The sequence below is a fragment of the Poromitra crassiceps genome, assembly GCF_964638095.1.
Source record: "Poromitra crassiceps genome assembly, chromosome: 8".
NCBI classification, from domain to species: domain Eukaryota; kingdom Metazoa; phylum Chordata; class Actinopteri; order Beryciformes; family Melamphaidae; genus Poromitra; species Poromitra crassiceps.
In genome coordinates this window covers 24,219,954-24,237,453 of record NC_139629.1, presented here as the reverse complement: position 1 = coordinate 24,237,453, position 17,500 = coordinate 24,219,954, and the positions used below count along the sequence as shown (strand labels likewise).

The window sequence follows — 17,500 nt, the reverse complement described above, 5'->3', positions numbered from 1 at the left end:
CCATGCATTCAATATTTGATCCATTTCTGCGGTCACATGTGTCCTGTAAGCAGGCACAGAGGACATCTCTTTAGCAGATGGCCGAATGAAATAGAGATGATTGTCAGAATCCTCCCAGATGAAAAACTACAATCTAGCCAAAGATGAAAAACTACAAATCTAGTTCTGTTGAAGCAGAGCGCACGCTGGAATCCTACCCGCTCATAAATGGGTGTCTTTCATGGTGATCTAAAACCACAATTATGAGCTTAAGAGCCAAAATAACAGGGCTTGATTTGGGGCCGGTTATAATCTGCTGTCAGATATTTCTTTCAATGAAACGAAATAACTCTTGTGATCTCGGCTAATCTCTGTCCTTTTTTTTTTTTGCATCAGACTGTATGCCCCCACATTATATTTATGTAACGCAAAACAACATTGCGTTTTTGTTCGTTAATACTTTGAGGCTTCTTTCAACCTCTCCTTTTACTGTGTGGTTGTTCCTTGTTGTTTGCTGCCTATTACACTTTATGTGCCGTGGGGGTTTTTTTTAAGGGAGGGGGAATGACTATCATCACAAAATCATCATATCATCAAAACAACAAGGAAACAGACGATGGGGGTGTTGAGTCCTCTCTCTTTGTACAAGAAGTTTGGAGATTGGGGGAAAAAGAGGCTCAGACTCATTCCATTTCCCAGGCAATAATTAAAGGTAATCTGCCCTTGCCTTGATATCCTGCACCTCTAATCTCTATGAGGAAATCTAAGCTTGGAGAAAAGTCTTCCTTCTGATCCCAGAAAGCACTGAATACACCGTCAGTGTACATCACTGAATACACCGTCAGTGTACATCACTGAATACATACACCGTCAGTGTACATCACTGAATACACTGTCAGTGTACACCACTGAATACATACACCATCAGTGTACACCACTGAATACATAGACCATCAGTGTACATCACTGAATACACCGTCAGTGTACACCACTGAATACACTGTCAGTGTACATCACTGAATACACCGTCAGTGTACATCGCTGAATACACCGTCAGTGTAGATCACTGAATACACTGTCAGTGTACACCACTGAATATATAGACCGTCAGTGTACATCACTGAATACATAGACCGTCAGTGTACATAACTGAATACACCGTCAGTGTACATCACTGCCGCTTAGCTCAGATGTTACTACAAACACTATCAGTTTTTACAATTCAATGAAAAGGGTGCCAATCTCTGACTCTGCTTATAACTACTTTATAACTATAACACGTCTACGTCTATAACTACTACGCCCTGCTGAGTTCCCATGTCTAAGCTTGCATCTTCTCCAGCCAGCCTACTATTTCCCACGGAAGTACCTTTGTCTGCTCCTATTCCCCCTCCTCTCCTCCTCCCCCTCCTCTCCTCCTCCCCTCTCCTCCTCCCCTCTCCTCTCCTCCCCTCCCCTCTCCTCTCCTCTCCTCCCCTCTCCTCTCCTCTCCTCTCCTCCCCTCTCCTCTCCTCTCCTCTCCTCCCCTCTCCTCTCCTCCCCTCTCCTCTCCTCCTCCCCCTCCTCTCCTCCTCCCCTCCCCTCTCCTCCCCTCCCCTCTCCTCTCCTCTCCTCCCCTCTCCTCTCCTCCCCTCCCCTCTCCTCCCCTCCCCTCTCCTCCCCTCCCCTCTCCTCTCCTCCCCTCTCCTCTCCTCCCCTCCCCTCCCCTCTCCTCTCCTCCTCCCCTCTCCTCTCCTCTCCTCCCCTCTCCTCTCCTCTCCTCTCCTCCCCTCTCCTCCTCCCCTCTCCTCTCCTCCCCTCTTCTCTCCTCCTCCCCTCTCCTCTCCTCCCGTCTCCACCTCCTCCACCCCAATTGCAAACCTCTCCACCACAGCTCTCCCAACCTCACCTCCACTTTCATCCCGAATAAAAATGCCCTTCGCTTCTTGCCTTCGTCACCTACCCTCCCTTTCGGCTTGCGTTTTCCCACCTATTCTTTGCCATCTCTGCAAGTTAACTTTGTCGCATCGGCAGCAGCACGGGCTCATCCTTTAATCCAGGGGTGTCAAACCTATTTGAGTCCACGGGCCACATGTGACCCAATTTCATCTCAAGTGGGCCAGACAAAGAAAATCAGTGCATAATAAACACCTCCAAATGTTCCCATTTCCTTGTGGTGTAAAGACGTACCGGTACATTTAGAGAACATTCACAGTTGAATGGACCATCCATTTCCAAAACAGATGATAACCAGTCTGACTGCAATTTCAACAATATTATAGCTCAGTTTTTCCACATTACATAAAACAATTGGGGGACACGTTTATGCTTCTGCTCATTCAGACTGATGGCAAGGAGAATGAAGGACTTCTCAGTGCAATGTTCACACTTTGCAAAGTCATCCTGTGAGCTGGACTGGACCTTTTGGCGGGCCTGGCCCGCGGGCCGTATGTTTGACACCCCTGGTTATAAGTCTCCCCACTGACCCATCCTCCATAGCAGTGCGGCAGACTTTCCCCCTCTTCTTCCTCAGTACGCTGGCTATCCATTTAGTTTCTCAGTCCCAAGTAGCTCTTATCGCTTATCCTGGAGCTCCTCATGCCTCCCACTCCCCTCCTGGATTAGGTCCCAAGCACAGTTGTCTTCTCTGGCTGTGAACTGTCTCATGTCCTCTCCTTTTCTCTGCTTCTAGCATTCCGGTCAGTTGTGTGGGAAAATCATATCAGGTGGGGCTTCTTCTTCTGCTTCTCTCACTACCTTCATGCAAGCACAGCTGTAGTTCCAATCCAAACCCCCCCAGCTGTACTGTATCCACCTCAACGTTTCTGAGATATACTTAAATCATCTGCTCCGTTCAACCTCACCACTGTGCTGCGGAGCTCTTTGTTTCCTCTAACGTTTTGGAACACATCTTTCCAGTGCCTAGGAACCAACATTTCCAGTGCCTAGGAACCAACATTTCCAGTGCCTAGGAACCAACATTTCCAGTGCCTAGGAACCAACATTTCCAGTGCCTAGGAACCAACATTTCCAGTGCCTAGGAACCAACATTTGTACAAACCCAGCAACTAACTCAGTTATTCGACGGTATAGCCCAATGCCCGGTGGTGCTCCTCTTCCTTCTAAATCACTACATTACATACAGTACAGTAACCCTCACAACTCTTTTGCCTCAACTCAACGAACGATCAAGGTCTGTCCTTTCTAAAGACGTTAGCACTTTATCATCAGGTCTGTCATTTCTAAAGACATGAGAACTGGATCATCAAGCCTCCTCTGACGAGCCGTTGACAGCTGAGTGTCCAGCACAGTGTTGGTTCACCTCGGACATCTTCATGCGATGTAGAAGTTGAAACATCTGTACTGCCTTAAAGGGGGTGTTTTGATGTGGGGTTGTATGAGGTGCTTGCCGACAGTCAGTGTACTAACTACATGCAGTAGAATGCAGCCGGCGTGGTCCCAGTTTGGAGACATGGAGACCGGCCGCATCAGGCATGTAGAGCTGTCTGCCGAGTGTGAACAGGGTCACGAGCAAAAACGTAAAAAGTGAATAGTGAAGATTTCAGCTCAAATCAGGGTGTAGCTGTCTTTTCAAGTCAACTTGGCATCTGAGGGCTTGTGGAGACTGGGATTATGCCAGGTGAGCAGTATGGAAGCATATTTGTGTTGTTGTTTTTATTGTTGTTGAGAGCTCTACTTGCCTGATGCAGCCAATCTCCATTTCTCCAAACTGGGACCACGCCAGCTGCATGTAGTACATCCAAGGTTTCCCGTCACCTAGAAGCTAAACATCTGTCCCCTTGAGAGATGTCTGAATAATGTGACGTCTCTAAACAGACAAAATGTTCAAATGTCATTGGCATTTGCCTCTTTGGCTAATCTCAAGCATTGCCATTAATGTATACCTGTCATTATGTTCTCTCACTTTAACACCAATTAGAAAATGTAGCATCCCAAATCGTTAGCCTCATAGCATAATTCCCTAAGTCATATTGTGGCCAGCCCCAGCTTAGGCAATTATGCTATGAGGTGAACGAAATGTAACATCCCAGCCGGCACATTGGAGTTGGTCATTCAAAGTATTTGACCTACAGCAAAGTGCAGTTGCACACTGTAGAGCTTCCAAGCTTATTTCCCCCCTCCGGCAGGTAAATGGGTCACAGCCAAATTACCACTAGCCACTCAAATTACAGCCACCCAATCAACGTTGTCCCCACTTGTTCAGTCCCCTTTTGTATCCCACCGGATTCTTAATCTCCTCCTTAAATGATATTATCCCAATCTACATGTACCCATTCCCCTCCCAAAGTCAAGTCCAGTCCAGTGTTTCAGCACAACATTGATCCACGAATCACGATCGAGTGCGGACTCCACGCCGCTCAAAGCCAAAGATGTTGCACAAGCATTCCCTCTGAATCATATCATACCCACCACATCTTCTTCTCTCTTTCATCGTCGTCTGAATATATGTGTGGGATCTTGGAACTATAGTGAGCTGGAATCTAATGAGCTGATCTGGGTGAAAAACATTGTGTGTGGGTGGGACCACTTTGGGGTCCAATGAGAAGTGAACAGGTGAGCGGACAGATGCTGGTTTCTTACCCCATACTTGCACTGGCGCGAGGAGGCTCCGTACTGGAAGCGACACTGCTCATCGGCATCGTACACCTGCCCCGGGGCCACTGTTGGGTACAGGAAGTCTCGTTTCAGAGGTTCATTGTCCAGACACGTCCCCCGACCTGAGCTGTCAAAAAAACAAACCTACAATAGGATTGTTTCTTACACAGAGCAACCGTTCTCCACTTGGCTGATTATCAGAAATGCCAAAAGGCTTGACAACTATATGAGACAGACAGGGCCCCCGCCCCCATCCCTTGAAGACCTTGTTTTGGCGTTGTTTGATTCATTTACCACCAAAGTAGCATTGTAGAAAGGTTGTCATGTAATTAATGTTGATATCAGACATCAACACCCCTTCATCAGATGGGGTGTTGAAGGGAAGAGGGCGAGAGACATTTTACCAGAGGGAGAGAGAGCAGACTGCCTGCCTGCCTGCCTGCCTGTCTATCTGCCTGTCTGAAAAGTCCAGCCTTCTCTGATTATAAGGCTCTGTGCTCCACTATACTGCCTTACAGCGTATATAGAATCCATGGAGGAGCCAATAAAATGACAGAGCAGGAAAGAGGAAAACTCTGGAGTGGGCTGTAGGTCATATGTCCGGCCCTAGGAATATGTTTAGTCTGTTTTGTCAGATAGAAATATGTGCGCTCACATACAACTCACTGGAAGAAAAACCATATGCACACAGCAATTTTGCACTGTATTCTAGTAAGCAACGTTCCACACATCTGGAAAATAAAAAAACACTTAGCGTCAGCCAAGAAGCACACAGAGTGGCTTTTGTCGCCGTGTGTGTGTTTATTCTGGGTTGAGATGTGGAGCTTATTTAACTGTCTGCGTTGCTGTCTAGATGCTTCTCTCTCCCTGCCTCTGAGGGCAGACGCTGCTTGGCTCACAGAGGGAGAGACTCTACTACTGTTTAGTAGATAGACGCCTCTGTCAGAGTCAAACACAGCATTCCTGCTGCTACTACTGTTAGATGGGGATATCAATCAATTAAAAAAAACAAAAAAGTTTCATAATGTCATTCTTTTCAACTAGAACACCAAATTTGCATTGTAAAATCACTTGTCTTGTAGAAATAGAAAATTGGCATTTGTGTGGAATTGTAGAGCTCTCTCCCAAAACTACAGCAATCTGTGATAGGAAAATCAATGCCTGGACCTACTGCATCAACAACGTGCAAGAGATTAAAAACAATCCCTTTCTATTGTTTACATTTGATTATTTTCGAGCTACGCTGGCGAGACGTCACAAATCACGGAGCGGGACAAACTGTTTCTCCCTGGTCTCTGGCAGTGAACGTCTACTCATACTCGGTGTTAAGTCTACACCGCCTTGCCTTAAGTCTTATGAGTCTGCGAGGAGCTGTATATTCACCATTCCTCCATTAAAGCGCCAATACTGCAACAGGGGTGTATTTCACTTTGAAACGCTGCGGCTACTCACTTTCTCTCATAATAAGGTTGATTCAGAGGAGTCTTTGGAGACAAAATATGACTATGACTATTTACTATAACACTGTGTTCTTTCCAGCAGCAACGTGCAGTGGAATGCTTCCCATCCCTGGAAAGGAGAAGTGGGCCTGGTGACAACATCAACGTAGAGCTGAGCTACACTTCAGGATCGTGCAGACAGCAACTTGGGCCCAGAATACAATACTGCGGAGAGAGAGGGCGGAGAGCCGAGTCTGGTCTTCTCTATCAGATTTAAACTCAAACATTACTGCCTCGACCAGATAGCATTCAGAAGGCAAATGTGGACAAACTCATTTTCAGATTGGAAAAAAAGATGAAAAATGGTTGGTTAAACCATCCGGATCATGTGACCTCACATTCTGTTTTGCTCTACGTTTCAGTCTGGACTTCCACAAATTACAATCTAACTGGGCCAACCAGGGACATGCGCCGTAGTTGACAACGCAAGCTGCCAACAGTAATAATGGCGTCTCCCGAAGCAACGAGCGGTAACGTTAACGTTCGTGCTAATGTTAACGTTAACATTAGTGTAGAGCAGGGCTCAGCAACCTGTTTGATATGAAGTGCCATTTTCAAATTGGCTTGCTTTTTTAGCTGGAGGATCTGACATTATGCATTATGTCTGTCTTTAACGCCGACATTTTCAACTGCTCTCTGCTGCTTTAGAATGTACGGAATGCATGGAGGGTAACCAATCAGAGGCAGAGTAGCGTGGTCGTGTCACTACCGTAAATATCCTAAATAACTGTGAAAGAGGTAATTTGGCAAAAAAATCTCAATTGCTCACTTATTGCTACTGTGTGCTGCCGTGCCACTGGTTAAGGCTTTGTGTGCCAGAGGTGGATAGGTTGCTGATGTAAACAGCTGGTGTAAACAGCCGTAAGTGCAGTTATTGCAGAAATAGACTCAATAACAACAATTGAACAAGAACAAGAGTATGCACCAGCGGAGTTTCTTTTTTTTATTGTTATTATTTTTTCAGAATTATTCCCCATTTTCTCCCCAATTATACTTGGCCAATTTCCCCCCCCCCCCCCTGCTGCCCCGGTCGCTGCTCCACCCTCTGATGATCTGGAAAGAGCCGAGAATAGCACCATACTTCATCTGATACATGCGCAGTTGCCAGCGGCTTCTTTTCACATGACATGGGGAGCTTCACCGGCAGGACGTACTGTAGCACGTGGGAGGATCACGCTATTCCCACCAGTTCCCTTCCACCCCGACCAGGCGCCCCGACCGACCAGAGGAGGCGCTAGTGCAGTGACCAGGACACATACCCCCAACCTGGCTTCCCACCCGCAGACACCAGCCAATCGTGCCTGTATGGATGGCCGACCAAGCCCGTTACCAAGGTAACACGGGAGTGTGAACCTGCGACCCTCGTGCTGGTTAGGCAGGGAATCTACCTCTACACTACCCGGACGCCCTGCACCAACGGAGTTTCTCGGTGGAAAAGACGTTTTCAGCGTTCTTCTGAGTGGATTTGGATTAGATCTAGCGACTCTGATTGGCTGAAGGTGTTGAAGGTGTCTGTCAAGGCAAGTACTCCTGCCCACTGACATTGATGTGAGTGACTGGAAGACCAGACTGATACATGGAGCCAAACAGGATGTGAGGTCATGTGATCAGGATGGTTTTAGCAGGCTAACGCCAATGATCTTTATAGCTTCATATCATACTCTTTGGACAAAAAAACACATAACACAAAACAATGTTTTTCCCTCAGACTAAACATTAGCTAAACAATGACCCCATGCCCTTCACCAGAGTATCAAAAGTCTTGAACTAAACCAAAGAGATTGAGTAAGAAGGCACTGGCCTACAAAGTATACCATTTCTTCTCAACTCTCTCCCTCTGTCTCTTTCTCTCTGTATCTATCTCCTACGCTTTTTTTATTGTATGAAATAATCCTATTTCTTGGCTCCTCTTCCTGAGAGCACCCTCCCATCAGAGTGAGCCAGACAAACCGGGCTCTGGGCCCCCTGGACTGCCTATGCACTCAGGCAAACCTCACTATGTGTTGGTTTGGAGAGAGACAAAATAGTCCAAAGTTTAAACATTGAAGCTATTATTTGACATAGTCACACAGGCTTCCTGTCCACTGGAGGCAGCCAAATTCAGCAGTCCCCCTGAACTTTGACCTTGGTCACTCATATCAATGCAAGCTATGCAGCTTTTACCCAGAATGCATATTGGCTCCCGACCAATGGCTGAGACCAGAGCAATCTAGTAAGACAGTGGCGGCAGCGGAGGTCCAAAATGCGTGACATGTAGCCAATGAATAGCCAGGAAGACGAGAGACGTTTGAATGCATAAAATAAAGCTGATAATATACAATTTGATTCTTTAAACGTCTGACCCTTTCAAAGTACATCACAAACGCTCCATTTTGCTGCAACTCGACAGCGCTGCTTAATCCAGAACCTTACTTCCGGGAACTCTTGTGAGGTAAAAAAAAGAAAAGAAACTGATGTCGCAACTCTTCTATTATACGGCTCTGGCTGAGACATGAGGTATCGTCCAAGCTGCATATGATTAAGTCAGAATAATTACTAGATAATAATCGTAAGGCACTAGCCAGACTGATTGGAATATCAACTGCAAACAAATAGAGTGTGTGTGCTCTGTGAGAGTGAAATAAATCCAAGCTGACTTGCCTTTTGACATTTATAGCAAACTGGCATGCAAACTTGGGAGGATAAACTATGACTGAACTGTGACTGCATTCATAAACCATTCTTAAAAAAGCCAAACAAAGCAGCGCACATTGCAACTAGCAAGACTGTGAATGTAGGCCAACACCACAGCCAAAGTTGTTTACTTGGCAGGGAGAAGCGTGGAGATATCCAACAAACTGATTGAGGGAGAGAAAGAGAGGATAATTGGAGTTTACAGACAGAACCCCTTTTGTAAGCGACATAAAAGCTAAAAGCAATAAAGCCGGAATGAAAAGGAAAAACCCGAGAAACAAGACTGATACGAATAGAGATACATAATATAAGCCCAGCAGCAAAGTAAAACAGCGTGGTCTCTCTCTTGCGAGAGCTGGCTTTAGTCATCCCTGGACACTGCAGCCAAGAGCGGCCTACAGTATGACAGAACCCTAACAGAGCAGCAGAGAAGCAGCTCTTTGTGTGCCGGCTCCAAGCTGGCACACCATACTGTCATCTCTGTCACAGCAACCTTCCCTCCGACAGCTTTATACTGTCATCTCTGTCACAGCAACCTTCCCTCCGACAGCTTTATACTGTCATCTCTGTCACAGCAACCTTCCCTCCCAACAGCTTTATACTGTCATCTCTGTCACAGCAACCTTCCCTCCGACAGCTTTATACTGTCATCTCTGTCACAGTAACCTTCCCTCCGACAGCTTTATACTGTCATCTCTGTCACAGCAACCTTCCCTCCCAACAGCTTTATACTGTCATCTCTGTCACAGCAACCTTCCCTCCCAACAGCTTTATACTGTCATCTCTGTCACAGCAACCTTCCCTCCAACAGCTTTATACTGTCATCTCTGTCACAGCAACCTTCCCTCCAACAGCTTTATACTGTCATCTCTGTCACAGCAACCTTCCCTCCCAACAGCTTTATACTGTCATCTCTGTCACAGCAACCTTCCCTCTGACAGCTTTATACTGTCATCTCTGTCACAGCAACCTTCCCTCCAACAGCTTTATACTGTCATCTCTGTCACAGCAACCTTCCCTCCAACAGCTTTATACTGTCATCTCTGTCACAGCAACCTTCCCTCCCAACAGCTTTATACTGTCATCTCTGTCACAGCAACCTTCCCTCCAACAGCTTTATACTGTCATCTCTGTCACAGCAACCTTCCCTCCAACAGCTTTATACTGTCATCTCTGTCACAGCAACCTTCCCTCCCAACAGCTTTATACTGTCATCTCTGTCACAGCAACCTTCCCTCCCAACAGCTTTATACTGTCATCTCTGTCACAGCAACCTTCCCTCCAACAGCTTTATACTGTCATCTCTGTCACAGCAACCTTCCCTCCCAACAGCTTTATACTGTCATCTCTGTCACAGCAACCTTCCCTCCCAACAGCTTTATACTGTCATCTCTGTCACAGCAACCTTCCCTCCGACAGCTTTATACTGTCATCTCTGTCACAGCAACCTTCCCTCCAACAGCTTTATACTGTCATCTCTGTCACAGCAACCTTCCCTCCAACAGCTTTATACTGTCATCTCTGTCACAGCAACCTTCCCTCCCAACAGCTTTATACTGTCATCTCTGTCACAGCAACCTTCCCTCCAACAGCTTTATACTGTCATCTCTGTCACAGCAACCTTCCCTCCAACAGCTTTATACTGTCATCTCTGTCACAGCAACCTTCCCTCCGACAGCTTTATACTGTCATCTCTGTCACAGCAACCTTCCCTCCAACAGCTTTATACTGTCATCTCTGTCACAGCAACCTTCCCTCCGACAGCTTTATACTGTCATCTCTGTCACAGCAACCTTCCCTCCCAACAGCTTTATACTGTCATCTCTGTCACAGCAACCTTCCCTCCCAACAGCTTTATACTGTCATCTCTGTCACAGCAACCTTCCCTCCAACAGCTTTATACTGTCATCTCTGTCACAGCAACCTTCCCTCCAACAGCTTTATACTGTCATCTCTGTCACAGCAACCTTCCCTCCAACAGCTTTATACTGTCATCTCTGTCACAGCAACCTTCCCTCCCAACAGATCTCTGTCACAGCAACTTTCCCTCCCAACAGCTTTATACTGTCATCTCTGTCACAGCAACCTTCCCACCGACAGCTTTATACTGTCATCTCTGTCACAAGTGTTGTTCAGCAACCGTCCTCCCACAGCTTTCGGCAGGAAACGCCATCTGACAACCCACGGACGCTATTATCCGCTTTCCTGGAGGGACTTGCGAGCTCAACCTGAATCCACAAACAGACAGGCGCACACAGACACAGACAGACAGGCCTTGCCCTGCATCATAGCGTTACCTCACCCTATGGTTGTACAATGGGATTTGCAACCGGCACTCAAGTCTCTGCGGTGAGCCGTCAAAGCTGAGCTGAAAGAAAACCCTCCACTAAAAAAGATGGAAAAAAAGGATGCCTGCTATTGAGTTAAGTGTCTTGAGTCTAGTCATGACTAGTAGTCGCCGCTCTCTCCATTCTGTGAACTAACGCCAAATAGCCTGTACTCTATGAGACTGCTGTCTAAAACATATTCATTGGGTTCAGGGACTTCAAGGACATTAAACATAGTTTTTTCTGTGGAAAGCTCCTGAGTAGAATATTTACTTAAAAGTTCTAAGCCTGAAATCTATCTGTTATCGTGTTATATACTGAGAGACACTTACAAATTAAGCGTGATGTTTGAAATATGCTACGAACATGCTTCTTTGCAGGGGCTAGAAGAATACATAAATACTTGTGTTATTCAGGGTACAGTAAAAGATAACAGTCTGAATGGCCATGATGTGTTCTTTATGTCTCGACAGTAGAAACCTGTGCTTAGCCTGTGGATGGATTACAAAAAACCCTGTTCAAGTCTCCAACATATACACATGTACACACACCACATATACACACACACACACACACACCACATAATGCACATATACACACACCACATATACACACACATACACACCACATATACACACACACACACACCACATAATGCACATATACACACACCACATAATGCACGTATACACACACCACATATACACACGCACACACACACACCATATACACACACACACACACCACATATACACACGCACACACACACACCATATACACACACACACACACCACATATACACACACACACACACACACACACCACATATACACACACACACACACACACACACCACATATACACACACACCACATAATGCACATATACACACACCACATATACACACACACACACACACACCACATAATGCACATATACTGTACACACAACACATAATGCACATATACACACACCACATATACACACACACACACACCACATAATGCACATATACACACACCACATATACACACACTACACACACCACATAATGCACATATACACACACCACATATACACACACACACACACACCACATAATGCACATATACACACACCACATATACACACACTACACACACCGGCACACACAGATATGCACCAGCATGCATGTGAGGGCGCAGTGAGCCAAGGCTTCCAACTGTGTCCTTGAGCAATGCATCGAATCCCTCAGAGCTCAAGGGCGCTGGCCTCTGACCTCGAACCACCTTATGTAAGTTGTTAAGATGTAACTTATGTAAGTTATGTAAGTGTTATGCCATAAAGTCTCTTGGGGGATCAATAGCGTCTCACAAAAGGGAAAACATGCACCTATTTCTAATGATATGCACAGGCTAGTGTCCTCTAGAGAGAGAGTGGCGTCAGCGGAGGACCAAAATGCGTGACTCATTAGCCAATGAACAGCCAGGAAGGGGTCTCGCGCTACTTTTGAATGCTAAAATAAAGCTGATAATGTACAATTTGATTTAAAAAAAAATCAAAGTACAACACAAACTGTCCATTTTGCTGCAACTCGACAGGGCTGCTTAATCCAGGACCTTACTTCCTGGAACTCTTAAGAATAAAAAACCGCTCCATTGGAGGGAATGGAGATGTCGCGACTCTTCTATATACACGGCTCTGGCCCAAGCCAATGCATCTGATGCTGGGTGCTCATGGCCTCAATGCGTCTGCAGACAATGCTTTGTATAGTATGGTATATAGTACGGTGGCTGTCACTGATCCAGGTATAAAAGGGTGTGATTGTAGCAGATAGTAAACCTGACCTGGAGATGGACATCATTGTCTTGAAATATCCAACACCAGCCGTTCCCAAAGGCAGCTCAGAAGGCGTGGCTAGTGGCTGCGCTTTAAATAGCAGGATCAATGCCGAGACATGTGAATGATTGTGGATGATTGTGTGTGAATGGTAGTCTATAGGGACTGCATTGTGGACCTCCAGTGACAGACCACTTCTGTCTTCTTGATGGTGCTGCTAACAGGCAGCCACGCCCCCGCTGTAAATCCTCACAACCGCAGCAGGCACGGCAAGGTCCTCAGCACAACGGGCCAAAGAGACCGGATCAGAGACTAGGATCTACTACTCCCTACAGAGTGCGGTGGTTGGTTGGAGCCTTCTGATGTTGAAGATGTTTCCATCCAAACTAAAGTCTACTGTCACTTTCTTGCTGTCCTTCATTTCCCTGAGAAGCTGCGTGTCACATGGAGACAGATATAATTGAGTACAGGTGGCAGCGAAGGCACCCTTGTCTTACTGTAGTGTGCATTCAATGCGTTGAATGGCACTGAATGGCATGTCACTTTTGTCTGGGGAAGACTGGGACAAAGGCACTAACTGACCTACTCGCCATACAATTTCTTCTCAACTCCCTCTTTTTCTCTGTCTCTATCTGCTACTCTTCTACCCAGGGTACAAAGTGCGAACTAGCAAGAGGATCTTGTCATGCCAGCAAATGCAATGGAGCCTCCTCTTTTGTTTCACTATTAGAAGGAATCCCTGACCACATTCTCTGATGGCAAGGTTGGTACATAGGTAAGCATGAAGAATATCAATGTGCTTCTCAGCTAAGGGGACAAGGAGGACTATAAGCCATTTCCTTATCTGACAGATGTCATCAGGCTTGGGAGGGGCATATTCCTGATTCCCATTCAAACACTTCCCAGCAATGTGGGATAGCCTTCACAGGAGAAGGTGGAACCCATTCACTCCTGACCAGAAACCGGAGTGTCTATAGACCTGAGGGGTCTATCAGAGATGCTTTAAAGCAGCTACGAGCAACTTTTTCGATTGTTATTAAACAGTATAATTACAATATTGATGCATCACATCTTACCTATAATAGTAGCTGAGACCAAAGCCATGTGAATCGGAGATTGCTCCCTTGGATGATTATTAAGTCTGTGTCTGTCTAAACTCGCGTCAACAGGGGGCTCTCTCTCTCTCTCTCCTTACCGCCGGCCCGGCTACCCGGAAGTGAAACGCGGAAGTGAAACCCGGAAGTGAAACGCAGCTGCCTGCCTACCCCGTTCGCGCTGCCTAGCAACATAGCATAAACAATGTGAACGCCACGCATACTCTCGCGAACATCTCTCGTTATATTCTAACAGGTTTTTTGGAAGTTATTTTGTGGTTATGGCCGAAGTGGCTGCTGCAAACCGTTTCATTTCACTTCCTGATCTTCCCTGGCCACAGACAGACTACACTGGCCGATTCACTCGGGGTTCAAGCGAGACTACTCTGCGTTGGTCTCGTCGACTATTAGAGGTAAGATGTGATGCATTGATATTAAATTTATACTGTTTAATAACAATCGAAAAAGTTGCTCGTAGCTGCTTTAAGAGCTCGGGATGCCTCTCATGCTCCATGTTGTCCCCATGAGTGTGGCAACCTATCCCAGAGTTTTCTCACTTTAATCAGTGTAACATTTCCTCTCCACGCTTCTGGTGAGCAGTACGATGGGGGCTACTCAGTCACACAGGGCTCTTCTGAAAGCAGCTTCAACTCGTCTCAAGCCACCAAATATGTGCAGGGACCAGGCTAGTGGTTTTTAGTTAAAGGAACTATTCACCGCTTTTTAACCAGAGCTCTATCTATCCGGAATGGGGATATAGTAGGGGTGTCACAATATATCGTCCCATGAAATTTCGCGATAGTAAAACGTCACGATATGTATCGTTGAGATGAAATCTCATATCGCAATTTTTTTTTTTTTCTTTTTCAAAAATAGACAAAGAAACGTCTTTGTTTGTTTAAGTTCAATGTGTGGAAAGTAGTTCAGTTGAACAAGTCTCTGAAGAGACACATGAGAAGTTATACAGGAGAGAAACCATTCAATTGAGTTTCTGGCAAAACTGTTTACTTGACAGGAAAAACTGAAGATGCATAAAAAATAGACTAAGAAAAGTCTTGTTGTTTGAGTTTGAAGAAAAACTGAAGATGCATAATGAGAATTTATACTGCTGAGAAACCTTTTAGTTCAAAGTAAATCTAAGTGACGGTGTAACTCATTCTATTTCAAGATAAGCCTTATCTCCAATCTCATGTTTTTTCTAGTTGTTATTGTAATAACAATTTCCCACAACAGCATGTTTTGTATTTGTGCATTTCAAATAAAATACTACTTTTCCAGTCATATATTGTCATTATTCAAGTTTAAAAAAATATTGTTAAAATCGTATCGTATCGTATCATTATCGTGAACCCAGTATCGTGATACGTATCGTATCGTGAACTGAGTGTATCGTGACACCCCTAGGATATAGTGTGAAAAACAAACACACATTGTTTTTTTAACGTTCTCTCTGTGTCTGGGGCGTGGCTTCAAGATCTGCTCTACTTCCTAGAACCAGTGACGTCACTGGTTCTAGGAAGTAGAGCAGATCTTGAAGCTGTGCCGGCTCGCATGGCTGTTATTCCAACTACAGATTGTATTTACTCATTTTGGTTTGCCCGCATCCACGGAGAATCAGATGGAGAGCTTTAACGAGCCTTAACGAGCCATACCAGCTGGCAGGGGGGGGGGGGGGGGGGGTGGGCGGAGTTCCTGGTGACAGACGAATGTGGAGCTCTCGGTGCTGGAAACATGGAGGAAAGTTAAACATTGTTCATATACTGGCTACAATGTAATGATACAAAGCTGGTTGAAAAGCGGTGAATAGTTCCTTTAAATCAAACCTGGCATTGTCACTCATATCTGTTCCCTTCCAGATTTTGAAAGCCAGTTCCAGATATTATTATTATATATCTCCATATTATATATATACTGTATCTGCAAGGTCATAACTGGAGACCTGCTGTGCATTGAACTTGAAATGGTTCCTCACTCCATCAAGGCCTGCATAATGTGGCCATGATACTTTTCTATTCATTACACTCCAAGCCTTTGTCTTCCTTGACTTACCCACAAGACAGTGAAACAGTGGTTGAAGCCAAGCAGTGGGTTGAAACCAAGGAATGTCCACATGAAGTGGGCCTACACATCACCACCATGTCAGCTCCAAGATCTCCTGCCGTGTTCTCCTGAGGGTGCAAGGCACCCGGTTGTCATGTCTAATCAAAAGTTATTATCATCATGTATAGTCACAAAGGAGGCCTGCTGGCAGGAGTCTTGGCTGTGAGCGGGTGGGGAAGGACTTGCATACAAGACAACCAAAAGGCATGCAACTCCTCTCTCTACACACACACACACACATACACACACACACACACACACACACACACACACACACACACACACACACACACACACACAGACACACACACACACACACACAGTCCCGTGAGGTGCGACCCTCATCCACTTACTCGAGAAAGCTGGTGATGTAGTCTTTGCTGCAGGCGGACCAGGCGAAGGGGTTGGTGTTGGCGGTGATATGAGCAGCCATCAGTTTGGCCGTCTCGTGGCCTTTGGTCCCGCACGAGTTCCCGATCCCATCGTGATTCATCCCAAAGCTGAAACACACCAAATGAAAAGCAGAGAGAGAAGGTTCAAATAAGGAAACTGGCTATGAAAGCAATATCCTAGGCATTTTGTGTCAGACAGAGAGCAACCCTTCTGTCGCAATTAACTATGGGGTCTATGTGGCCACTCAGACCACCTCCGAATGGGATCTGAGCGATCGGATCTCAATGCGTCCTGGGTAGCCTGGTAAGAACCATCCTGATAACGTGTCTTCACATTCTGTTTCAGTCTGCGTATCAGTCTGCGATTTGCTGAAATTACAATCAGGGACATGCGCTGTAGTTGAGGACGTAACCGGCCAATCAGCTGGCAAAACCGTAATGGCGTCTCCCAAAGCAACGAGCAGTAACGTTAATGTTAGTAAGTAAGTGCCATAAGTGCAGTTATTGCAAAAATAGACTCAATAACAACAATTAAACCAGATTATGCACCAGCGGAGTTTCTCAGCGGGAAAGATGTTTTCATCGTTGTTCCGAGTGGATTTGGATTGGATTTGCCGACGCTCATTCGCTGAAGGTGTTGTCTGTCACGGCAAGTACTCCCACCCTCTGAATCCGATGTGAGCAGCGCATCAGTCGTCCAGACTGATACGTAGAGCGAGACAGAATGGGAGGTCATGTTATCAGGAGTGTTTTTTTTATACCAAGATAGGTTTTGGGTGTGTTCACACACGTAGTTAGAGTTGTCCACTTGCGATTGGATCACCCAAGATGCATGTTACAGTAATACCAGGTCTGTACGGGGCCTAAGTGGAAACCTTGAGCAGCTCTGGAGGACGGCGACAGGCCGGGCAGTGGAGTGGAGGATGTCTCCCTCTGTGGCCCTGGCTGTAAAGACAGGGCTCAGTGGCTCTGAAACAGCTGTGTGCAGGGGAGCAGGGGTCGGGGGTCAAACCCTGTCTGG

General features: G+C 46.0%; 1 protein-coding gene across 2 annotated transcripts in view; it reads right to left on the bottom strand.

Annotated features, from left to right (window-relative positions):
- Positions 1–17,500, bottom strand: part of adamts6 (ADAM metallopeptidase with thrombospondin type 1 motif, 6) — a gene marked incomplete at both ends in the record, with an annotated part of 103,102 nt that overhangs the window by 59,467 nt on the left and 26,135 nt on the right. For both annotated transcript variants that reach the window (XM_083641939.1, XM_083641938.1), the window contains 2 exons: positions 4,561–4,702; positions 16,441–16,587. In XM_083641939.1, coding sequence (XP_083498065.1) covers positions 4,561–4,702; positions 16,441–16,587 — 289 coding nt within the window. The remainder of the gene's footprint in view (positions 1–4,560; positions 4,703–16,440; positions 16,588–17,500) is intronic.